Here is a 25,037-nt window from a genome sequence, read left to right as displayed (position 1 = left end):
GGATGGATGGATGGATGGATGGATGGATGGATGATGGATGGATGGATGATGGATGGATGGATGGATGATGGATGGATGGAGGGATGGATGGATGGATGGATGGATGGATGGATGATGGATGGATGGATGGATGATGGATGGATGGATGGATGATGGATGATGGATGGATGGATGGATGGATGGATGGATGGATGATGGATGGATGGATGGGACAATGGATGATGGATGGATGGATGATGGATGGATGGATGATGGATGGATGGATGGATGATGGATGGATGATGGATGGATGGATGATGGATGGATGATGGATGGATGGATGATGGATGGATGGATGATGGATGGATGGATGATGGATGGATGGATGGATGGATGGATGGATGGATGGATGGATGGATGGATGGGACAATGGATGATGGATGGATGGATGATGGATGATGGATGGATGATGGATGGATGGATGATGGATGGATGGATGGATGGATGGATGGATGGATGGATGGATGGATGGATGATGGATGGATGGATGGATGGATGGATGGATGGATGGATGGATGATGGATCCATGGATCCATGGATGGATGGATGGATGGATGGATGATGGATGGATCCATGGATGGATGGATGGATGGATGGATGGATGGATGATGGATCCATGGATCCATGGATGGAGGGATGGATGGATGGATGATGGATGGATGATGGATGGATGGATGATGGATGATGGATGGATGGATGGATGATGGATGGATGATGGATGGATGATGGATGGATGGATGGATGATGGATGATGGATCCATGGATGGATGGATGGATGGATGGATGGATGGATGGATGGATGGATGGATGGATGATGGATGGATGGATGGATGGATGGATGGATGATGGATGGATGATGGATGGATGATGGATGGATGGATGGATGATGGATGGATGATGGATGGATGATGGATGGATGGATGATGGATGATGGATGGATGGATGGATGGATGGATGGATGGATGGATGGATGGATGATGGATCCATGGATCCAAGCATGGAGGGATGGATGGATGGATCCTTCTCTCCCAGCCCTCCACCTCTGCAGATCCCGAGGGAAGGAGCCAAGAACCTGGAGATCAGGATCCTCCTTTCCCAGATCCCAAGGGAAGGCTCTGAGGTCCCAGGGATTGAGGTCCTCCAATCCCAGATCCCAGATTCAAGGGAATTATTGGAGGCAAAGCTGAGATCCCAGGGGATTGGGATCCTCCTTTCCCAATCCTCACGGGAGGCAAAGCTGAGATCCCAGAAGATCAGGACCCTCCTTTCCCAGATCCCGAGGGAATTACAGGAGTTAAAGTCAAGATCCCAGAGGATTGGGATCCTCCTTTCCTAGATCCTGAGGGAATTACTGGAGGCAGAGCCAGGATCCCAGAGAATTGGGATCCTCCTTTCCCAATCCCAAGGGAATTTCTGGAGGCAAAGCCAGGATCCCAGAGGATCGGGATCCTCCTTTCCCAATCCTCATGGGAAGCAAAGCCAGGATTCCAGAGGATCGGGATCCTCCTTTCCCAGCCCTCCCTCCCTCTCCAGATCCCCCGGGAAGATCCCAGACGCTCCCGAGCTTCCAACAATCCTTTATTTCTCTCTCCAAGGAATCGAACCCCGCGGGACGAACCGGCTTTGGCATGAGAACCAGGGACCCCTCCCTGGTAGGAATCGGGCGCCCCTGGGCGAGGAAGATGCAGAAATTCCTCCCTGGAATCGTCGGGAAGCGTCTCCCGAGCCTCCTCTCCGACGGATATTCCTGGAATTCCGTGGACAGCGCCGTTGGCAATAAATACCCTCAGGAATCTCACAAATGCACAGCTCGAGGATCAGAAATCCACGGATTTTTTTTTGTTTGTTTTCCTCTCTGGAAAGGTGACGGAACATCCCCAAAGTGCCACCTCCAGCGCTCCAGGAGGGTCCCCCCTCTGTGTCCCCTCCGTGTCCCCTGCAGGGGCTTTGGGTGCTGGGAGGGGAAAATTCCAACCTGGAAGGGCGGGAATGGGAAAGGAGGGAAGTTTTGCTCCCCTGCTGGGGCGGTGGTGACAGAGGTGACCCCCGGGGTATCCCAGGGAATTCCGGGAGTGTCCCGGGAGTGAGGGTGGTGGTGGGAAGGGGTGTGGAGGAAAGCATGGAGGAGTGCTGTAATATCCCAGATTTCTCTCTGAGGGAAAAAGATTCCACCCCCGGAGCCCTGGTGAGGATGGGAATGGGGATCCGGGGGGGATAATTGTCCCTAAAATTCCTCCACGAGGGAAAAATTCCATTCCCAGAGTCTTGGTGAGGATGGAGATGGGGATCCAAGGGGAAAATATCCCAAAAAAAAAACCTCCCTGAGGGGAATAATTCCACCCCTAGAGCCTTGGGGAGGATGGAGATGGGGGATCCCATGGGAAAATATCCCAGATTTTCCCCAAAATACCTTCCCAGGAGGAACAGTTCTATCCCCAGAGCTTTGGAGAGGATGGAAACGGGGATCCCATGGGAAAATATCCCAGATTTTCCCCGAAATACCATTCCAGGAGGAACAGCTCTATCCCCAGAGCTTTGGAGAGAACAGAAATGGGGATCCCAGGGGAAAATACCCCGATTATCCCCAACAAAAGCACTCTGAGGGAAATAATTCCATCCCTGGAGCCTTGGGGAGGATGGAGATGGGGGATCCCAGGGGAAAATATCCCAGATTTTCCCCAAACACCTTCCTGAGGGGAGCAATGCCATCCCCAGACCCTCGGCGTGGACGGACACAGAAATCCTGTGGGATCAGCCAGCCTCCCGCGGATGATTCCCGCTAAATCCCGACGACTCCCAGCTCTGCCCCGCCGCGAATTTGGGTTAAGACGGCCCCAAATCCCAGGGTTTGGAGCAGCCTACGTGACTCCCGGCTGCTTTTCCGGGCGGCTGATGTGGAAAAGCTCCGGCTAAGCCCCTCTTAGCCTGATTTCTGCGGCCGCCGGGTCCCTCTGCGCTTCCCGGGGAATTCCCGAGGATCCAGAGCGTGGAGAGGCTGCCCACAGCGGGAGGTGCTCCCCTCAATCCCCGCCGGATTCCGAGGCTCTCCCGCTCTCCCAAGTTTCACATTTTCAAGGAGTGGTTTGGGTTTCTTGTGTGTGTGTGTGTGTGAAATTAAAATCCAAGAGGTTTTAAATTAAAATCCAAATCCAAGAGGTTTTAAATTAAAATCCATTCCGGAGCCAACCGTCACAGCCCCGCTCCGGCGTCGCTCCCGAGTCCAGAGCGGCTTCCTCCCGCTCCAGGAGGGGTCTGGGATGGGAGGGTGCGATGGGGGCTACACGGAGCTGCGTCTCTTGGCGAATCCCGGGAACGCCGCCAGGCTCTGCAGCCCGGTGGACACGGAGCTGATGGCGGAGCGCCGGGAGCGGCAGAAGCACCGGTGCTCCGGAGTCTCGGGGCAGCGGGCGGGCGAGGAGTGGCTGCGCTCCACGCCCGTGTCCGAGCTGGACAAATCCCTGGGAATGATCATGGGGATGGAATACTGCAGCTTCTCGCGGCTCTTGTACCACAGGCACGAGCACACCGACTGGAAGTGCAGCACCTCGGCGTAGACGTTCCTGAAGCCGCTCTCAGCCGGGGCCACCGCGGAGGCCTCGGGGACGGCGGCCACGGCTCCGGGGCGAGCGGCCCGGCTGAGCAGCGCCCGCTGCTCGGCGTCGCGGCGCTCGTCCTCGGCGTTCATGGTCATGAAGCGCAGCACCACCAGGTTGAGGAAGGCGCCGATGACCGTCAGCCCCGTGAGGATGTAGACGAAGCTGAAGGCCACGTACTGCGGCTGCGTCTGCAGCGCGTGGTCCTTCTGCAGCGCCACGTAGTCGCCGAAGCCGATGGTGGTGAGGGTGATGAAGCAGTAGTAGTAGGCCTGGAAGAAGCTCCAGTTCTCGTAGTGCGAGAAGGCGGCGGCGCCGATGCAGAGCGTGCTGACGCACGAGAAGAAGCCGATGGTCACCATGTTGGCCATGGACACCTCCGGCCGCCGCATGCCCAGGCGCCTCTTGAGGCGGCGCAGCAGCGAGCGCACCAGGGTGTTGATGCGCTCGCCCAGGCTCTGGAACATCACCAGGGTCAGCGGGATGCCCAGCAGCGCGTAGAGCATGCAGAAAACCTTCCCGCCGTCCGTGCTGGGCGCCGCGTGCCCGTAGCCTGCGGGGAGAGAGGGAGAGCGGGGCCGGATCAGCGCTCCCGGTGGGAATCGGGAGTGGGGAATGTCGGCGGGAAGGGCGGGAGGGGTGCGGGGTCCCAAAGTGCTCGGGTGGGAGGGGAGCTTAGAGCTCATCCCGTCCCAAGCCTGACATCTCCCACGATCCCAGGGTGATCCAAATCCACCCCTGGACACTGCCAGGGATCCAGGGATTCTCTGGGAATTGCAGCCCGGCCAGGAATCCCTTCCCAGGATCCCACCATCCCAAGCTCCCCTTTCCCACTGGAAGCCATTCCCTGGCTCCCTCCAGCCCTTGCCCCAATCCCAGCTCTCCTTTCCCTCTGGAAAAGGCTCCAAGGATTCCCTGGATCCTCCCCTGATCCAGCTGCACATTCCCAGCTGCTCTCCCAGCCTGGCATTGGATCCAGCCCCATCCTGATTCTTCCTTGAGAAGCAATTTCGGGATCCAGGGGCTTCACTGGGAATTGGGGACTCCAGGAAGGGTCTCTCTTCTCTTTTCCATCCCTAAATTCCATAAAAATCCCTCGTGATGGATCCTGAGTGTCCCTGATCCCAGAATCCCAGAATGGTTTGGGATGGGATCCACGGACCCTCAATCCCATGATGCCATGGACACTTCCCACCATCCCAGGGTGATCCAAATCCACCCTGGGACACTGCCAGGGATTCTCAGGGAATCCCAGCCCAGCCAGGAATCCCTTCCCAGGATCCCAGCATCCCAAGCTCCCCTTTCCCACTGGAAGCCATTCCCTGGCTCCTGCCCCTCCAGCCCTTGCCCCAATCCCAGCTCTCCTGGAGCCCCTTTGGGATGGGGAAGCGGCTCCAAGGATTCCCTGGATCCTCCCCTGATCCAGCTGCGCATTCCCAGCTGCTCTCCCAGCCTGGCATTGGATCCAGCCCCATCCCAACTCCTCTCCCAGAAAGAGTTTTAGGAATCAGGGGCTTCACCTGGAGTCTCAGGACTCGAGGAAGGGTCTCCCTTCCCTTTTCCTCCCTTTTCCATAAAAATCCCTCTGAATGGATTCTGAGTGTCCTTCATCGTGGAATCATGGGGTGGTTTGGGTGAGGAGGGACCTCAAATCCCATCCTCTTCCAACCCCGACTCCTTCCACCATCCCAGGTTGTTGTTCCAAGCTCCCTCCAACATTTCCTTGGACATTTCCAGGGATCCAGGGGCAGCCACAGCTTCTCTGGGAATGCTGCGCCAGTGACAACTCTTGGTTGGAGCCTTGGATGGGGGCGCCTTCCCCATGCCTGGGTTTGGGAAAATTCCCAAAATTCCCATCCCAGACTCCCTGTAGATGGGGAAATCAGGGATTTTGGTGGTCACCGGGGCCGAGCGCTCCGTCTGTCCCCTGTCACCCCCGTCCCCTGTCCTGGTGCCCCAGTTCCCACCATCCGGGGGCTGCATCCGCATCCAGCCCGGGAACAGCTGCGCTCCCGTAATCCCGCGCCGTTCCGATGGGATTTATCCCGCCCCGTGCCCCCGGATCGGCTCTCCCGGATGGATCCCGGGATGCCACGGGCAGGGCCAGCATGGGCCTTGGATGGGGGTGGCAGGAACAGCTGCTCCCTTTTCCTGTCCCTTTTCCTGTCCATGTCCCTTTCCTCCTTTTCCTTTTCCTTTTCCTTTTCCTTTTCCTTTTCCTTTTCCTTTTCCTTTTCCTTTTCCTTTTCCTTTTCCTTTTCCTTTTCCTTTTCCTTTTCCTTCTCCTTCTCCTTCTCCTTCTCCTTCTCCTGTCCCTTTCTTCTTTTTCCTGTCCCTTTCCTCCTTTTCCTTTTCTTGTTCTGTCCCCTTCCCTCTCTCTTTCCTTCTCCCTTCTTTCCCACTCTCCTTTCTTTCCCTTCTCTCTTTCTTTCCCACTCTCTTCTTTCTCGTTTTTTCCTTTTCCATATTTTCCTCCATTTCTTCCTTTTTCTCCTTTTCCTCCTTTCCCTTTATCTTTCCCTTTCTTTATAATTTTTCTTTCAATTTATCTTTTTTTATTTTCTTCTTCTTCTTTAATTTTCCTTTTCCTTTTCCTTTTCCTTTTCCTTTTCCTTTTCCTTTTCCTTTTCATTTTCCTTTTCCTTTTCCTCTTCCTTTTCCTTTTCCTTTTCCTTTTCTGTTTCCTTTTCCTTTTCCTTTTCCGTTTCCTTTTCCTTTTCCTTTTCCTTTTCCTTTTCCTTTTCCTTTTCCTTTTCCTTTTCCTTTTCCTTTTCCCTTACAATTGCTTTCCCATTCCTTTTCTTTCTTAGTTTCTCCTTCTTTCTCATTTTCCTTTCCCTCCTTTTCCTTTTCTAAAAAGTTTTTCCTCTTTTCCTTCTTTTTCTTACCTTCCCTCACCTTCCCTTTCCTACTTTCCCTTCTTCTCTTTCACATTTTCCTCTTTCTCCTTCTTTCCCTCCTTCTTCTTACTTTCCCTTTCCTCTCATTTTTTTAAACTTTTCCTCCTTTTCCCTTTCCCTTTCCCTTTCCCAGGAAAACCAGGAGCGGACAGGAACAGGAAGGAGAGTCTGAACCTCTTCCCTTGGACTCAGAGCATTCCTGAGTCCCTTTTCCAAGGCCTATCCCAGCTGTGATCCCAGACCAGTCCCCAAACCTTTGGAATGCTGAGGGGAGCTCCTCCCATCCCTAATCCTGGTCCTGTGTCCCTAATCCCGGTCCTGCGTCCCTAATCCCAGTCCTGAGTCCCCCTCACTGCCACCCTCGATGGGACACGGATGGAGCTGGAGCCAGGGGAAAACCGGGATCGTGGGATCTCCTACAAGGAGGAGCTGCCGTGGGATCCTCCCTGTGGGAGACAGGGATGGAATCCATGGAGAGGGAATCGATAGGAAGGAATCCATGGGATGGAATCCATGGAGAGGGAATCCATGGAGAGGGAATTAATTGGAGGAATCAATGGAGAGTGAATCCATGGAGAGGGAATCCATGAGAGGGAATCCATGAGAGGGAATCCATGAGAGGGAATTGATAGGATGGAATCCATGGGATGGAATTGATGGAGAGGGAATCCATGGAGAAGAAATCCATGGGAGGGAATCCATGGAGAGGGAATCCATGGAATAGAATTGATGGAGGGGGAATCCATGGGTTGGAATTGATGGAGAGGAAATCCATGGGATGGATTTGATGGAGAGGGAATTCATGGAGAGGGAATCAATAGGATAGAATCGATGGAGAGGGAATCCACAAAGGGGGAGTCCATGGAGAGGGAATGCATGGGAGGGAATTGATAGAGAGGAAATCCATGGGATGGATTTGATGGAGAGGGAATCCATGGAGAGGGAATCAATAGGATAGAATCGATGGAGAGGGAATCCACAAAGGGGGAGTCCATGGAGAGGGAATGCATGGGAGGGAATTGATAGAGAGGGAATCCATGGAATAGAATTGATGGAGAGGGAATACATGGAGAGGGAATCAATAGGATGGAATCGATGGAGAGGGAATCCACAAAGGGGGAGTCCATGGAGGGGGAGTCCATGGGAGGGAATTGATGGAAAGGGACTCATGGGAGAGAGAGCAACACCTGAGATTGGCACCTGAGATCATGTCTGGAGAGCAACACCTGAGCATCACCAAAAAACATCACCGGGGCATCACAGAGCAGCACCTGGGAAACACCTGGGAAACACCTGGGAAACACCTGGGAAACGCCGGAGACCATCACCAGAAAACAGCACCTGAGCAGCCCCTGAGCAGCGCCAGAAAACATCACCTGAGCAGCACCTGAGAGCATCACTGCAGCCTCGCTGAAGCCCCACCTGAGAAACACCTGGGGAGAATCACCTGGGAGCATCATCTGGACCTTGCTGAAGAGCAACACCTGAAACCATCCCCTGAGCATCACCTGAGAGAACCACCCGGCAGCATCACCTGAGCATTCTCTGAGCATCGCTGGAGCATCCCCTGGCAGCATCACCAAAGAGTATCACCTGAGCATTGCCTGAAAGCATCACCTGAGCATTGCCTGAAAGCATCACCTGGCAGCATCACCTGAGCATCACCTGAGAGAACCACCTGGCAGCATCACCACCTGAGCATTCTCTGAGCATCGCTGGAGCATCCCCTGGCAGCATCACCTAAGAGTATCACCTGAGCATTGCCTGAAAGCATCACCTGAGCATTCTCTGAGCATCGCTGGAGTATCCCCTGGCAGCATCACCTAAGAGTATCACCTGAGCATTGCCTGAAAGCATCACCTGGCAGCATCACCTGAGAGAACCACCTGAGAAACACCTGAGCATTGCCTGAAAGCATCACCTGAGCATTCTCTGAGCATCACTGGAGCAGCACCTGGCAGCATCACCTGAGAAACACCTGAGCATCACTGCAGCATCACTGGAGCATTACCTGAGAGCATCCCCTGATCCATCCCTGCTTTGTGTGCCCCCTCCCTGTTCCCTGTGTCCCTTCCTGCCCCTTGTGTCCCTCTGTCCCTGTTCCTCATGCCCCTTCCCTGTTCCCTGTGTCCCTACCCTGTTCCTCATGTCCCATCCAGTTCCCTGTGTCCTTCTCTCCTTGTTCCTCATGTCCTTCTCATTCCTCGTGTCCCTTCCCTATTCCTCATGTCATTCCCTGCTCCTTGTGACCCTTTCCAGTGCATTGTGTCCCTTCCCTGTGTCCCTTCCCTGTTCCCTGTGTCGCTTCCCCTGTTCCTCATATCCCATCATGTTCCCTGTGTCCCTCTCTCCCTGTTCCTCATGTCCCTTCCCTATTCCTTGTGCCAATCCCTGTTCCTCGTGACCATTCCCTGCGTCCCTTCCCTGTTCCTTTTGTTCCTTCCCCATTCCTTCTGTCCCTTCCCTGCTCCTCATGTCCCTCTCTCCCAGCCCCTCGTGTCCCTCTGTCCCTGTCCCTCGTGTCCCTCTGTCCCTGTCCCTCGTGTCCCTCTCTCCCTGTTCCTCATGTCCCTCTCTCCCAGCCCCTTGCGTCCCTCTCTCCCTGCTCCTCATGTCCCTCTCTCCCTGCCCCTCATGTCCCTCTCTCCCAGCTCCTCATGTCCCTTTCTCCCAATTCCTTCTGTCCCTTCTCTGTTCCTTGTGTCCCTCTCTCCCAGCCCCTCGTGTCCCTCTCTCCCAGCCCCTTGTGTCCCTCTCTCCCAATTCCTTCTGTCCCTTCCCTGTGTCCCTCTCTCCCTGCTCCTCTTGTCCCACCCCTGTGTCCCTCTCTCCCAGCCCCTCATTCTCCCCCCAGTCCCACATCCCGAGCCCTCACCCTGCCCTTCCCCATCCCCTCCCCAGCAATTCCCCAATCCCCCGTTCCGGCTGTTTGGGATGGATTTTGGGACGGAGCCTCCCGCAGTGCCCACGGGTGCCTTTCCAAAAGCCTCCCTGAGCATCCTCCTGCCCTTTCCTGCCCCCTCCAGCCTCTCCATCCCTCCCCGGCCTCCCGGAGCTATTTTTAGCGCCCTTTCCCGAGGGAAGGGAGTTTATGAGCTCTCCAAGCGTCGGTCAATCCCCCGATCCCCCCCCGTTCCCGGTTTTAGCAGGAGCTGCCTGAGCTCCGGCACGTCTGAGGGTGGGGGGAAGGTCGGGAATGGCAGGAGAGGGAAAACCCCGGGAAAACGGCCCAAGGGGCGACCCCCAAATCCCTCCGGGACCCGCGGGCGGCGAGGAATTGTGTTGGAGAGGAAGGCACATCCCAGCCGGGAAATCCGCCGGGAATAACCCCTGGAATTCCGGCTCGTTCCCCACCTCCTGCCCCCCGGCCCTTCCCAGCTCCCAGGGGTGTCCCTGGAGCCGAGCGGGGCCGGGACGAGCCGGGATCCCGCTCCGGGCAGGGCCGGGAGCAGGGATCGTGTCCCCAGGGAGGGAGGATGACACGTCCCGCAGGAACGCGGCCGATCCTGGCCTTTTTAGGGCCGGAGGAGCGGGGCTGGATCCGGCCCCGGAGCAGGTGCAGGGCTGGCCCCGGGCCTGGAGCGGATCCCGGCTGTCGGGGCGATGGATGGCCGGGATTAGCGGGACAGCTGCGGGAACGGGCTGGGAAGGATCTGCGGGAATGGGGATGGGGAGGGTGGGATGGGGATGGGGACTCCGGGAGGGGCAGGGGATGGGGCAGGGAATGGGGCAGGGGCTTTTGGGAATGGGGCAGAGGGTTTTGGGAATGGGGGGGGGGGGTTTAGGGAACCTGGACAGGGAAATCAGGGAAGCAGGGGATGGGATTCAGGGAGATTCAGGGAAGGGGGAAGGGGGATTTAGGGAATGGGGCAGGGGATGCAGAGAATGGGGCAGAGGATGCAGGGAATGGGGCAGGGGATGCAGGGAATGGGGCAGGGGATGCAGGGAATGGGGAAGGGCATGGAAGGAGCCTCCTCGTGGCAGCCCTTCCCCATATCCCACTGCTCCCAGTAAGGATCAGCATCTGCTCCCAGTAGGGATCATTGTCCCATTGCTCCCAGTGAGGATCCCGTTGTTCCCAGTGAGGATCCCACTGTTCCCAGTAGGGATCATTGTCCTATTGCTCCCAGTGAGGATCCCATTGTTCCCAGTGAGGATCCCATTGTTCCCAGTAAGGACCCCACTGTTCCCAGTGAGGATCCCGCTGTTCCCAGTATGATCCCACTGTTTCCAGTAGGGATCATTGTCCCATTGCTCCCAGTATAATCTCACTGTTCCCAGTAAGGATCCTGCTGCTCCCAGTAAGGATCCCACTGTCCCCAGTATGATCTCACTGTTCCCAGTATGTTCCCACTGTTCCCAGTAGAGATCATTGCCCCATTGCTCCCAGTATAATCTCACTGTTCCCAGTAGGGATCCCACTGCTCCCAGTAAGGATCCCGCTGTTCCCAGTAGGGATCCTGAAGGATCCTGCTGCTCCCAGTAAGGATCCCACTGTCCCCAGTATGATCTCACTGTTCCCAGCAAGGATCCCACTGTTCCCAGCAAGGATCCCGCTGCTCCCAGCAAGGATCCCGCTGCTCCCAGTATGATCCCACTGTTCCCAGTAAGGATCCCGCTGCTCCCAGTATGATCCCACTGTTCCCAGTAAGGATCCCGCTGCTCCCAGTAAGGATCCTGCAGTTCCCAGTGCTGGGGCCACCCCAGCTGTCCCCAGGCCGGGGGAGGGGACGCAGCTGTGCCCAGAGACCCCCGCGTGCCCGGGAAGAGCAAACGCGCCTGGAGATGGCGGCTGGGAATGGCAGCAGGTGCTGGGGACAGCGGAATTCCAGCCTGTCCTGGAAAACATGGAGCTGGCACCGAAGGACATGGCCAGGGGACATGGGCAGGGGATATGGTTAGGGGGACATGGTTAGGGGGACACAGGCAGGGGGACACAGGCAGGGGGACACAGGCAGGGGACACGGGCAGGGGGACATTGCTAGGGGATATGGGCAGGGGACATTGCTAGGGGATATGGGCAGGGGGACACGGGCAGGGGACATGGACAGGGGACATGGCCAGGGGACGTGGACAGGGGACACGGACCAGGGACACGGGCAGGGGACACGGACAGGGGACACGGGCAGGGGGACACAGGCAGGGGACACAGGCAGGGGACATGGGCAGGGGACACAGGCAGGGGGACACAGGCAGGGGAAACGGGCAGGGGACGTGGACAGGGGACACAGGCAGGGGGACATGGACAGGGGACTCCTGGGTCCTGCAGGGCCACCAAAATCCCTGGGTGGGCCTGAGGGACACAGGAAGGGACATGGGGACACCAAAATCCTTGGATGTGGCTTGGGGACACAGGAGGGGACATGGGGACACCAAAATCCCTGGGTGTGGCTTGGGGACACAGGAGGGGACATGGGGACACCAAAATCCCTGGATGGGGCTGGGGGCAGCAGGAAGGGACATGGGGACACCTCCTGCAGCCAGAGCAGTGGGATGGGATCTGGGATGGGCTGAACTGGGAATGAAGAGCTGGAGGGGCCCCTGGGACTCCCAAAATTCTGACTGCCCGTGTTCCAGCTCTTCCTTGGATCCATCCCTCCATCCATCCATCCATCCATCCATCCATCCATCCATCCATCCATCCATCCATCCATCCATCCCTCCATCCATCCATCCATCCATCCATCCATCCATCCATCCATCCATCCATCCATCCATCATCCATCCATCCATCCATCCATCCATCCATGGAGACATGGTTCCATGGATCCATCCATCCATCATCCATCCATCCATCCCATCCATCCATCCATCCATCCATCCATCCATCCATCCATCCATGGTTCCATGGATCCATCCATCCATCCATCCATCCATCCATCCATCCATGGTTCCATGGATCCATCCATCCATCCATCCATCATCCATCCATCCATCCATCCATCCATCCCTCCATCCATCATCCATCCATCCATCCATCCATCCATCCATCCATCCATCCATCATCCATCCATCCATCCATCCATCCCCATCCCCAAATCCCCTCTGCTCCATCTCCCTCCTTCTCCCACATTCCCCCCCAGAAAATCGGGATCCCATTCCATGGTGGGGGTGCTGGAACATTCCAGGATCCCCCCCATGTGATCCCAAGGATCAGGGACCCCCAGGACCCCCCATTCCCAGTGGGATTTGGGTGTGTGGGGGGGTTGGATGTGGGGCCGGACCCTGATCTCCCCCCTTTATTCCCACATCCCCCCACATTCCCGCGCCATTCCCAAAGGGATTTGGCTCCTCAGTGGGATCCCCCCCCGCCTCCCCCGGGATTTTTTGGGGTGTGGGGGGTGCCTGATTCCCCCTCCCCCAGCGCCTCCCGCGGCCGGGGGGGTCGGGATGGAGTCATGGAAAATCCCGGCGCCGGCCAAGCTCCCTGTTTGCGCCAAAACTGGCAATTTTTCCTTGGATTCTGGGGCCCCGCCAGGCCCCTTCCCGCCCCCCCCGCCCGTGCCGGCCCTCGCCCGGCCCTGGAAAAGGGGGGGCCCACAGCGGGAAAGGGGGCACGAATAAAAACCCCTCAGGGATTTTGGGGTGGATTTTGGGGTGGATTTGGGGTGGATTTAGGGATGGATTTAGGGGTGGATTTTGGGCCGGATTTAGGGGTGGATTTAGGGGTGGATTTTGCGATGGATTTAGGGGTGGATTTTGGGAAGGATTTAGGGGTGGATTTTGGGATGGATTTTGGGGTGGATTTAGGGGTGGAGTTTGGGGTGGATTTGGGGGTGGATTTTGGGGTGGATTTGGGGTGGATTTAGGGATGGATTTAGGGGTGGATTTTGGGCTGGATTTAGGGGTGGATTTAGGGGTGGATTTAGGGGTGGATTTTGCGATGGATTTAGGGGTGGATTTTGGGATGGATTTAGGGGTGGATTTAGGGGTGGATTTAGGGGTGGATTTAGGGGTGGAGTTTGGGGTGGATTTGGGGGTGGATTTTGGGGTGGATTTAGGGGTGGATTTAGGGGTGGATTTGGGGTGGATTTAGGGTGGATTTAGGGGTGGATTTAGGGGTGGATTTTGGGGTGGATTTGTGTCCCAAAATGGTCAGGGATGGGTGTCCAATCCCTTCCCGGGAAAATGGGGATGAGGATGTGGGGTGGGGATTTTGGGATGGGGATGGGGATTATGGGATGGGGATGGGAATGTGGAGTGGGGATATGGGATGGGGATGTAGCATATGGAGTGGGGATTTGGGATGAGGATGAGGGATGGGGATTATGGGATGGGGACTAGGATGGAGATTATGGGATGGGGATGTGGAGTGGGAATGTGGGATGGGAATGGGGATGTGGGATGGGATGGAGATTATGGGATGGGGATGTAGCATGGGGATATGGAATGGGGATTGGGATGGATTTTATGGGATGGGGACGGGGGTGTGGGATGAGGGATGGACATTATGGGATGAGGATGTGGGGTGGGAATGCAGGATGGGATTGGGATGTGGGATGGGGATGCAGGATGAGGATATGGGATGGGAATGCAGGATGGGAATGGGGACAGGGATATGGGGTGGGAATTCAGGGTGGGAATGGGGACAGGGATATGGGGTGGGAATTCAGGGTGGGAATGAGGATGCAGGACAGAAAAGAGGAATGGATCCAGTCCCTTTCCCTGGGAGCTGCTGATTCCAACCATCCATCCCAGAAATCCCATTCCAGGCTCTTGGATCCACCCTGAGCCTGAGCCACCAGGCCTGGTGCTTGGGAAAAAACAGGAAAAACTCCCAAACTTCCAGAAATGTGGGGTGACTTTCCCTGGTGCTGATCCCCCTGGCCCACGGTTCTCGTTCCTCGCTCCTGGTCGGGACTTGCTGGGATTTTGGGAGGAATCAGCTGGGAAAGGCCAGGGGCGGGAATTAATGGGAATTAATTAATGGTGTCGCTCCTGGATGGAAAAAAGACGGGAATTTATGGCCTGGGCAGGAGAGGGGGATGGGGAGGGAGGATCCAGAGGGGCCCCAATCCTGATCCTGATCCCAATCCTGATCCTGAGCCCAATCCTGATCCTGATCCTGATCCCAACTCTGATGCTGATTTCAATCCTGACCCCAACCATGATCCTGATCTGGATCTCAAACCCAGTCTTGATCCCAGTCCTGATCTGATCCTGACCCCGATCCCAATCCTGATCCTGACCATGATCCTGATCCCAATCTCAATCCCAATCCCAATCTTGATCCCAATCCCAATCTCAATCCCAATCCCAATCTTGATCCCAGTCCTGATCTGATCCCGACCCCGATCCCAATCCTGATCCTAACCATGATCCTGATCCCAATCTCAATCCCAATCCCAATTCTGATCCCAATCCCGATCCCAATCTTGATCCCAATCCCAATCCCAATTCTGATCCCAATCCCGATCCCAATCTTGATCCCAATCCCAATCCCTGACCTGAATCCCATGGAAACAACCCCAAGGCCTGCCCACCTCGGGTTTTGCCGGAGGCTCCTTGGGAAGAGATTCCCAGGAAAAGGCGCCAGATCCAACCCGGGCTGGGATTGTGCCCCTAAATCCCCATCCCAGTGGGAAGCGGCTCTGATCCCAATGGGAATTCTCCTCATCCTTATCCAGCCCCTTCCTGCTCATTCCCAGCAGGAAAACCCCTGGATGCAGAGGAGCCAGGAGGAACATCCAGGAATCCCAGAGTGGAACAGGGGAGGGAAGCGATCCAGATTTTCCAACAATTCCCACAATTTTCCAACAATTTCCAACAATTCCAACAATAGATGGGATGCTCCAACAGCCCCTGGGATGGCCGGGATCACTTTCTCAGGAAAACCCAAGAGAGAATTCCAGGAATATTCTCCTTTTCCTGCTGCTAATTCCAAAGCCTGTGGATGGTTCGGGAGGTGCCAGCATGGATTTCCATGGAAATGTTTTTTTTTTGTGGAATGGGAGCAGGAATGTCCCAAGGGGTTGGGAGGAATTCCAACCCTGGAGCTGGGGCAGGAATTCCCTGGATTTCCCCTTTCCCTGTTGATCCCAAGGAGCAATTTCCATGGAAATGTTTTTTTTTTTTTTCTGTGGAATGGGAGCAGGAATGTCCCGAGGGGACAGAGAGAGCTCCTTATCCCAGCAATTCCCAACAATTCCCAGAGATTTTCCCCCACAAATCCTGGGAGTTTGGTGCCTTTCCCACCATCCGGGGGTGACAGGAGGTGACAGCGCTGTCCCCAAACCCTTCCCGACACCAGAGGCGGCCACGGACTGGGGACAGGGGCGGTGTCACCGGCCTGGGGACAGAGGGGACAGGGGGACAGAGGGACAGAGGGGACAGAAGGACAGGGCGGACAGAAGGACAGGGGGACAGGGCAGGACAGGGGGACAGGGCAGGACAGAGGGGACAGAGGAGACAGAGGACAGAGGGGACAGAAGGGACAGGACAGAGGGGACACGGGGGTCAGGAGGACAGAGGGACAGAGGGGACGGGGGGGACAGATGGAGGACGGAGAGGACAAGGAGGGACAGGGAGACAAGAAGGACAGAGGGGACAGAGGGGACAGGAGGGATTGAGGGGACAGAGGGGACGGAGAGGACAAGGGGGGACAGGGACACAGGGGGGATAGAGGGGACAGAGGGGACACGGGGATTGAGGGGACAGAGGGGTCAGGCGGTGACAGGAGGGACAGAGGGGACAGAAGAGACAGAGGGGACACGGGGGTCAGGAGGACAGAGGGACAGAGGGGACAGGGGGGACAGAGGGGACAAGGAGGGACAGGGAGACAAGAAGGACAGAGGGGACAGAGGGGACAGAGGTGACGGAGAGGACAAGGGGGATTAAGGGGACAAGGGGGGGACAGGGACACAGGGGGGACAGGGGGGACGGAGAGGAAAAGGGGGGGACAGGGACACAGAGGGGACAGAGGGGACAGAGGGGACAGAGGATTGAGGGGACAGAGGGGTCAGGGGGTGACAGGAGGGGACAGAAGGGAAGGGGGGGGGCTCTGAGGGGACAGAGCGGGGGACGGTGAGTGACAGGAGGGGACAGAGGGGACAGAGGGGATGGAGAGGACAAGGGGGGACAGGGACACAGAGGGGACAGAGGGGTCAGGGGGTGACAGGAGGGGACAGAAGGGAAGAGGGGGGGTCTGAGGGGACAGAGCGGGGGACGGTGAGTGACAGGAGGGGACAGAGGGGACAGAAGGAGGACAAGGGGGGGGTGACAAACGGGGCCAGAAAGGGACAGGGGGGGACCAAAGGGGACAGCAGGTGACAAACGGGGACAGAGGGGCCCGGCCTCCCGCCGGGCGCTGTTCCCGTGGCAGGGGCAGGGGCGGGCGGCGGTGACAGATGGTGACACCGCGGGGACATTCGCCACCTGCTCCCGCTGCGCGCGGCCGAGGGGACGGCGGGGGCGGGGATCGGGGCTTGGGGAGCGGGGATTTTGGGATCGGGACTTTGGGATCCGGGTTTTTTGGGATCGGGGTTTTTGGGATCGGGATTTTGGGATCGGGATTTTTGGGATCGGGGTTTTTGGGATCAGGGTTTTTGGGAGCGGGGTTTTTTGGGATCGGGGTTTTTGGGAGTGGGGTTTTTGGGATCAGGGTTTTTTGGGATCAGGGTTTTTGGGATCGGAGTTTTTGGGATTGGCTTTTTTAGGATCTGTTTTTTTGGGATCGGGGTTTTTGGGATTGGCACTTTTGGGATTGGTTTTTTTGGGATTGGCTTTTTTAGGATCTGTTTTTTTAGGATCTGTTTTTTTTGGGATCGGGGTTTTTGGGATCAGGTTTTTTGGGACTGTCACTTTTGGGATTGGCACTTTTAGGATCGGGATTTTTGGGATCGGGGTTTTTGGGATCGGGGTTTTTGGGATTAGGACTTTTGGGATCGGGTTTTTTGGGATTGGCTTTTTTAGCATCTGGTTTTTTAGGATCTGGTTTTTTGGGATTGGAATTTTTGGGATCGGGGTTTTTGGGATCAGGGTTTTTGGGATTCTGACTTTTAGGATTGGGATTTTTGGGACTGTGACTTTTGGGATCAGGGTTTTTGGAATCAGGGTTTTTGAGATTGGCACTTTTGGGATTGGGACTTTTGGGATCGGTTTTTTTTGGGATTGGCTTTTTTGGGATCGGGGTTTTTGGGATTGGGACTTTGGGATCGGGGTTTTTGGGATTGGCACTTTTGGCATCGGGGTTTTTGGGAGGCATCCAGAGCCAGAGCAGCCCGCCCTGGCTCGGGACAGCGGCAGGGGTGACAAGGGACACTGCCGGTGACACTGCCACCACCCCGGGGACATCCCAGCCTCGGGAATTGCGGGATGGGGACAGGGGGCACATCCCAGCCCCGGGAATTGCGGGATGGGGACAGGGGGGACATCCCAGCCTCGGGAATTGCGGGATGGGGACAGGGGGCACATCCCAGCCTCGGGAATTGCGGGATGGGGACAGAGGGGACATCCCAGCCTCGGGAATTGCGGGATGGGGACAGGGGGCACATCCCAGCCTCGGGAATTGCGGGATGGGGACAGAGGGGACATCCCAGCCCCGGGAATTGCGGGATGGGGACAGAGGGGACATCCCAGCCCCGGGAATTTCTCGGGAGCCGCGGGAAAGCTTTGGAGCAGCGACGGGAGCTGCTCCTCTCCCGGCTTTTTTTTCAAGGATAAAAGGAAAAAAACCCCAAACCCCAAATGGATTCGAACTTTTCCCAGCAGGATCTGTAATCCCGGATTTTCCTCCCCCTATCCCACCAGGATCTGTAATCCCAGATTTTCCCCCACCGGGATCTCCCCCACCTCAGGAGCCGCTTCCCAATCCCAGTCTGGCTTTTCCCTGTCCCACCAAGAGCTGGCTGGTGAATTCCTGGGAAAATCCCTCTTTTTTTTCCTGCCCTGGAAAATCCAATTCCATGGGAATAATGGGATTTTCTCCCCCTTTTCCCTGGATTTGGAGGGGTCTCTTCTCATTCCAGCCCCATCCCAGTGTTGCTGCCATATGCAGCCACCCAAATCATGGATTTTGTGGGATTGCGGGATTCTGGGATCTTCCCGCACATCCGGGCATCCCAGCCCCTTCCCCACTGGAAATTCCAGGAAAATCAGGCTGGATACAGCGAAAGCCATTTGGGGCCATTCCCTCTGCAATTCCAACATTTGGGATACTGGGAATCCTCGTCCCAATCCCAAAGCGGCTCCCATGTGGAGCCCAGCTCCAGGATTTAAGGTTTGGAGCATTGGGAGTGGCTGGAATTTTTGGGATGCAACCTTTGGGTTGGGATCAGCCCCGCTCCAGCATTCCCAGCTCCTGGCAGTGGGATTGGGAATCCTGGGATCCTTGGGATGGATCCCAGTGGATCTGTGCCCCTCTCCGGCATTTCAGGATTCCTGGGATGGGCTGGATCCCACTGGATCCTGCTGGATCCCACTGGAGATTCCCAGTTCCTCCCATCCTGTCCAACACTGGAGGATCGGCCGCAATTCCAGAGCTTTTCCAGCTGCTCCTGGCAGCCAGGAGAGGCCGGAGCCAGGATAACGGGAATGGTAAACACTGGGATAATGGGATAATGGGATTGAAAAAGACTGGGATGATGGGAATGGCAAACACTGGAAAAATGGGAATGGCAAACACTGGGATAATGGGGTAATGGGATAATGGGAATGGTAAACACCGGGATAACAGGAATGGCAAACACCAGGCAAACGGGATAATGGGAGTGGCAAACACTGGGATAATGGGATAATGGGATAATGGGAATGGCAAACACCAGCAAAATGGGATAATGGGAATGGCAAACGCTGGGATAATGGGATAATGGGATAATGGGATAATGGGATAATGGGAATGACAAACAGCAGTATAATGGGATTGAAAACACCGGGATAACAGGAATAATAAACACCTGGATAAAGGGAATACCAAACACTGGGATAACGGGAATAGTGAATACCAGGATAATGGGATACTGGGAATGGCAACACCGGGATAACAGCTCTGGGAATAACAAACTCTGGGATACCAATGCTGGGAATAACGAATGCCCTGACACTGGGATAATGAGAATAAATAAACATTGGGAAAACAGCCCTGGGAATAATGAACGCCCTGACACTGGGATAATGAGAATAAATAAACATTGGGAAAACAGCCCTGGGAATAATGAACGCCCTGAGGGTGGGAACGGCAAACACCGGGATAAAAGCCCTGGGAATAATGAACACCCTGACACCAACACCGGGATAATGGGAATGACAAACACCAGGATAACAGCCCGGGAATAACAGCCTGACACTGGGATAAAAGCCCGAGGAATGAGGAACACCCTGAGAGTGGTAATAACAACTCCGGGGATGACAAACACCGGGATAAAAGCCCCGGGAATAACAAACACCAGAGTAAAAACCCTGGGAACAAAAAACACCCTGACACTGGGAATGATAAACACTGGGAAAACAGCCCCGGGAATAATGAACGCCCTGAGGGTGGGAATGACAAACACCGGGATAAAAGCCCTGGGAATAAAAAACACCAGGACAAAAGCCCTGGGAATGACAAACACCCTGAGACCGGGATAATGGGAATAACAAACACTGGGAAAACAGCCCCGGGAATAAGGAACGCCCTGAGGGTGGGAGTGTAAAACACCGGGATAAAAGCCCCGGGAATAACAAACACCAGGATAAACACCCCGGGAATAAAAAACACCTTGACACGGGGAATAATAAACATTGGGAAAACAGTTCTGGGAATAATGAACACCCTGAGGGAATAGCAAACACCGGGATAACAGCTCTGGAATAACAGCCTGATAAAAGTCCCAGGAATAAGGGAGTGGGAATAACCACTCTGGGAATGAGAAACAGCAGGATAACAGCTCCAGGAATAATGAATGCCCTGAGGGTGGGAATGACAAACACCGGGATAAAAGCCCTGGAATAACAGCCTGACACCGGGATAAAAGCCCCAGGAATAAGGAACACCCAGAAAGTGGGAATAACAGCTCCAGGAATTACAAACACTGGGATAACGGCTCCGGGAATAACAACACCGGGATAACAGCCCCAGGAATAACATAGAGCCTGAGACCGGGATAATGGGAATAACAAACACTGGGAAAACAGTCCCGGGAATAACGAACACCCTGAGGGTGGGAGTGTAAAACACAGGGATAAAAGCCCCGGGAATAATGAACGCCCTGAGGGTGGGAATAACAGTTCTGGGAATAAAAAAAAAACCTGGGATGGAAGCCCTGGGAACAACCAACACTGGAATAACGGCTCTGGGAATGACAAACACCGGGATAAAAACTCCGGGAATAACGAGCACCCCGAGCCCAGCGTTTCAGCTCCGGGAATTCTTTTGCCTCCACACACCGGGATTTAGGGCCTGTGAAACCTCCCAGCATCCACACCCCAAATCTGGGAAGCCACGAGCACCCCAATACCCGGATCTGAGCCCCAGGAACAAAGAGGAACTCCAATATCCCGGTCCCAATCCTGGGAATGCACCCAGGGACACCCCAATATCCCGGTCCCAATCCTGGGAATGCACCCAGGGACACCCCAATATCCCGGTCCCAATCCTGGGAATGCACCCAGGGACACCCCAAAGTCCCGGTCCCAGTCCTGGGAATGCACCCAGGGACACCCCAAAATCCCTGTGAGAGCCCTGGGGACCCAGGGACACCCCAAAATCCCTGTGAGAGCCCTGGGGACCCAGGGACACCCCAAAATCCCTGTGACAGCTCTGGGGACCCAGGGACACCCCAAAATCCCTGTGACAGCTCTGGGGAATCAGGGACACCCCAAAATATCTGTGACAGCCCTGGGGAACCAGGGACACCCCAAAATCTGTCCCTAAGCCGGTGTCCCCCATCCCATTATCCCATCCCATCCCTCCCCTCTCCCCATGGGACCCATGGAAATGGCGGCCAGGGCCCTGTGTCACTGCTGTCCCCGCCATGTCCCCTCGCTGTCCCCACCCCTCAGGCCCTCCCTAGGGCTGAGTCTGGGGGACAGCTGGGGAGCAGGGGACATTGGGTGACCCCAGCCACCCCTGGAGGGGACCCAAAGGCCAGAAGGGTGACAATGAGGGTGACAGAGGGTGACAGTGAAGGTGACAGGGGGTGACAGTGAGGGTGACAGAGGGGTGACAATGGGGGTGACAGGAGGGCAACAATGGGGGTGACAGTGAGGGTGACAGTGAGGGTGACAGGGGGTGACAATGGGGGTGACAGAGGGGTGACAATGGGGGTGACAGAGGGTGACAATGGAGGTGACAGAGGGATGGGTCCCAAAGGAGGCACCCCCAGTGACACTCCCAGGGTGGGGACAGGGCTGGGGACATCCTTGAGAGTGGGGGACAGCAGTGACACCCCCTGGGAGAGCCTGGCAGGGTGGGGACACGTCCCTGTCCCCTCCCCATGGGGCTGGGGACCCTACGGGGACACGTCCCTGTCCCCATAGGGCTGGGGACACTGCAGGGACACGTCCTTGTCCCCACGGGGCTGGGGACCCTACAGGGACACGTCCCTGTCCCCATGGGGCTGGGGACCCTACAGGGACACACCCCTGTCCCCGTGGGGCTGGGGACCCTACAGGGACACATCCCTGTCCCCATGGGGCTGGGGACCCTACAGGGACACGTCCCTGTCCCCTCCCCACGGGGCTGGGGACCCTACAGGGACACGTCCCTGTCCCTATGGGGCTGGGGACGCTACAGGGACACGTCCCTGTCCCCATGGGGCTGGGGACCCTACGGGGACACATCCCTGTCCCCATGGGGCTGGGGACCCTACAAGGACACACCCCTGTCCCCATGGGGCTGGGGACCCTACAAGGACACACCCCTGTCCCCATGGGGCTGGGGACCCTACAGGGACACATCCCTGTCCCCATGGGGCTGGGGACCCTACAAGGACACACCCCTGTCCCCATGGGGCTGGGGACCCTACAGGGACACATCCCTGTCCCCATGGGGCTGGGGACCCTACGGGGACACGTCCCTGTCCCCATGGGGCTGGGGACCCTACAGGGACACGTCCCTGTCCCCATGGGCTGGGGACCCTATAGGAACATGTCCCTGTCCCCATGGGGCTGGGGACCCTACGGGGACACGTCCCTGTCCCTATGGGGCTGCTGGGGGTCCCACAGGGGGGTCCGGGCCAGCAGAGCCACCGGGCGGGGGGGGGTGACAGCGCCTTGGGGACGCATCCCAGGGTCGGGAGGGTCCCGGCCGGGAGCGTTCCCCGGTCCCGGGGGTCCCGCGCGGGTTTCCCGGTGGGAGAAGGGTGGGGCGGAGCCTCGGCACGGCGGGATCGGGGATTTGGGGGGGCTTGGGCGGGGAATGGCCCCAAAAACATCGGGATGGGAAACGGGAATCCGGGCAGGGAGGTGGCCCCAAAAACATCGGGATGGGAAACGGGATCAGGGCAGGGGGGTGGCCCCAAAAACATCGGGATGGAAAAAGGGGGATTGCCCCGATCCCAAAGGATGGGAGAGATGGGAATCCAGGCAGGGGGATCGCCCCGATCCCAAGGGATGGGAAACAGGGGATTCCGGGCAGGGGGATCACCCCGAAAACCCCGGGATGGGAGAGAAAGGGGTCCGGGTTTTTTTTCTCGGTTCTGGAGGAGCTGGACAGGGATTGCCCCAATCCCACCGGGATGGCAAACGGGAATCCGGGCAGCGGCATGGCCCCAAAACACCGGGATGGGAGAGAGGGGGATCGCCCCGATCCCAGGGGATGGGAGACAGGGGGGACCGGGCAGCGGGATCGCCCCCAAAACACCGGGATGGGGAACAGGGGGATGGCCCCGGTCCCACCGGAATAGGAGAGAGGGGAGACCGGGCAGGTTTTTCCCGGAGCCGGAGAGGGATCGCCCGGATCCCACCGGGACGGGAGAGAGGAGGGGACCGGACAGGGGGATGGCCCCCAAAACACCGGGGTGGGAGACAGGGGGGTCCTGGCAGGTTTTTCCCGGTTCTAGAGGAGCCGGGGAGGGATTGCCCCGATGCCAAGGAATGGGAGAGAGGGGTTCGGGCACAGGAATCACCCCGATCCCAAGGGGTGGGAGAGAGGAGAGTTCGGGCAGGTTTTTCCCGGTGCTGGAGGAACCGAGTGGAGGGATCGCACCGATCCCAAGGGATGGGAAACAGGGGGCACCGGGCAGAGGGATCGCCCCAAAAACACCAGGATGGGAAACACTGGGGTCCGGGCAGAGGGATCGCCCCAAAAACACCGGGATGGGAAACAGGGGGGTCCTGGCAGGGGGATCGCCCCCAAAACACCGGGATGGGGAAGAGGGGGGTCCTGGCAGAGGGATCGCACCGAAAACACCGGGATGGGGAAACAGGGGGGTCCTGGCAGAGGGATCACACCGATCCCAAGGGATGGAAAACAAGGGGAGCCGGGCAGGGGGACCGCACCGATCCCAAGGGATGGGACAGAGGGGGGTCCGGGCAGGTTTTTCCTGGTGCCGGAGGAACCGAGCGGAGGGATCGCCGCGGTCCCAGCGGGACGGGCGGCGGCAGCGGTGGCGGGGGGGTCTCCGGGCGGCGAAAGCCCCGAGCTCTCGATTTCCCCCCGCTCCCTCGGGGACAGGCGGGGCTTTCCCGGTGCTTCCCGCGTGGATCCCACCGGGAAAAAACCCGAACCGGGATCTGCCGGGCGGGGCGGGGGCAGCCGGTACCTATGGTGGTGATGACGGTGATGGCGAAGTAGAAGGAGCCGGCGAATTTCCACTGGACGCCGGCGTTGTGCGGCTTGAGCTTGAGCACGACCCGCTCGAGCTCGCCGTAGCTCTCGGCGCTCAGGTTGTACTTTCTCTTGAGCTCGTCGCTCTTGGCCTCCAGCCGCCGCCTCTCCGCCGTCTCCGCCTCGGACTCGAGCGCGTCGAAGACGGCGGCGCCCACCAGCAGGTAGGTGAAGGTGCAGACGATCAGCGCCAGCGTCCGCACGTTCTGCCGCTTCATGGTGCGCCGGCGGCGGCTGCGGGGCGCGGCGGGGCCGGCTGGGGCATGGCGGCAGCGCCCGGGCACGGCGGGCGGGCGGGCGGGCGGGCGGGCGGCCGGGGGAGGCGGCCCAGGCGCGGCTGCGGCGGCCGCGGCGGCGGCGGGGCCGGCGGAGGAGCGGGAGGAGGGAGAGGGAGGGAGAGGGAGGAGGAGGAGGAGGAGGAGGGGGAGGAGGAGGAGGAGGGAGGGGGCGGAGCTGTCCTTCAGCACCGGCGCCCCCGGGGAGCCCCCGAGCGTCGCACGGGGCCGGGTGACCCCCGGTGACCTCCCCGGTGCCGGGAGCCGAGTCCGCGCCGGGAACAGGTCCCAAAGCCCAGATCCCGATTCCCAGCTCTGGGAATGGATCCCAAAGCTCAGGTCCCAAATCCCAACCCTGGGAAGAGCTCCCAAAACCCCAAATCCCAACCCTGGGAACAGCTCCCAAACCCCAAACCCCAAATCCCAAACCTGGGAACAGGTCCCAAAACCCCAAATCCCAACTCCCAACTCTGGGAACAGCTCC

The 25,037-nt window shown here is 57.5% G+C and overlaps 1 protein-coding gene across 1 annotated transcript; it reads right to left on the bottom strand.

The window, feature by feature from the left end:
* Window positions 1–1,604: 1,604 nt before the first annotated feature.
* Window positions 1,605–24,565, bottom strand: KCNK3 (potassium two pore domain channel subfamily K member 3). Its single transcript, XM_054653007.2, has 2 exons — window positions 24,214–24,565; window positions 1,605–4,185 (listed from the first exon to the last, which is right to left on the bottom strand). Exons 1-2 carry the CDS (start codon window positions 24,494–24,496, stop codon window positions 3,317–3,319), a joined length of 1,152 nt encoding a protein of 383 aa, XP_054508982.1. The 5' UTR covers window positions 24,497–24,565; the 3' UTR covers window positions 1,605–3,316.
* Between the last annotated feature and the right edge of the window lie 472 nt (window positions 24,566–25,037).

The sequence above is a fragment of the Agelaius phoeniceus genome, chromosome 3 (assembly GCF_051311805.1).
Source record: "Agelaius phoeniceus isolate bAgePho1 chromosome 3, bAgePho1.hap1, whole genome shotgun sequence".
In the NCBI taxonomy this organism is placed as follows: Eukaryota; Metazoa; Chordata; class Aves; order Passeriformes; family Icteridae; genus Agelaius; species Agelaius phoeniceus.
Note: the sequence above shows the minus strand (reverse complement) of the source record. Positions and strands in the feature narration are given on the sequence as shown.

Coding starts and splice junctions, on each gene's coding strand:
- KCNK3 (XM_054653007.2), bottom strand. CDS start 24,496: ATGAAGCGGCAGAACGTGCGGACGCTGGCGCTGATCGTCTGCACCTTC. Junction 4,186..24,213: donor CACCGTCATCACCACCATAG/GTACCGGCTGCC, acceptor CTCTCCCCGCAG/GCTACGGGCACGCGGCGCCC.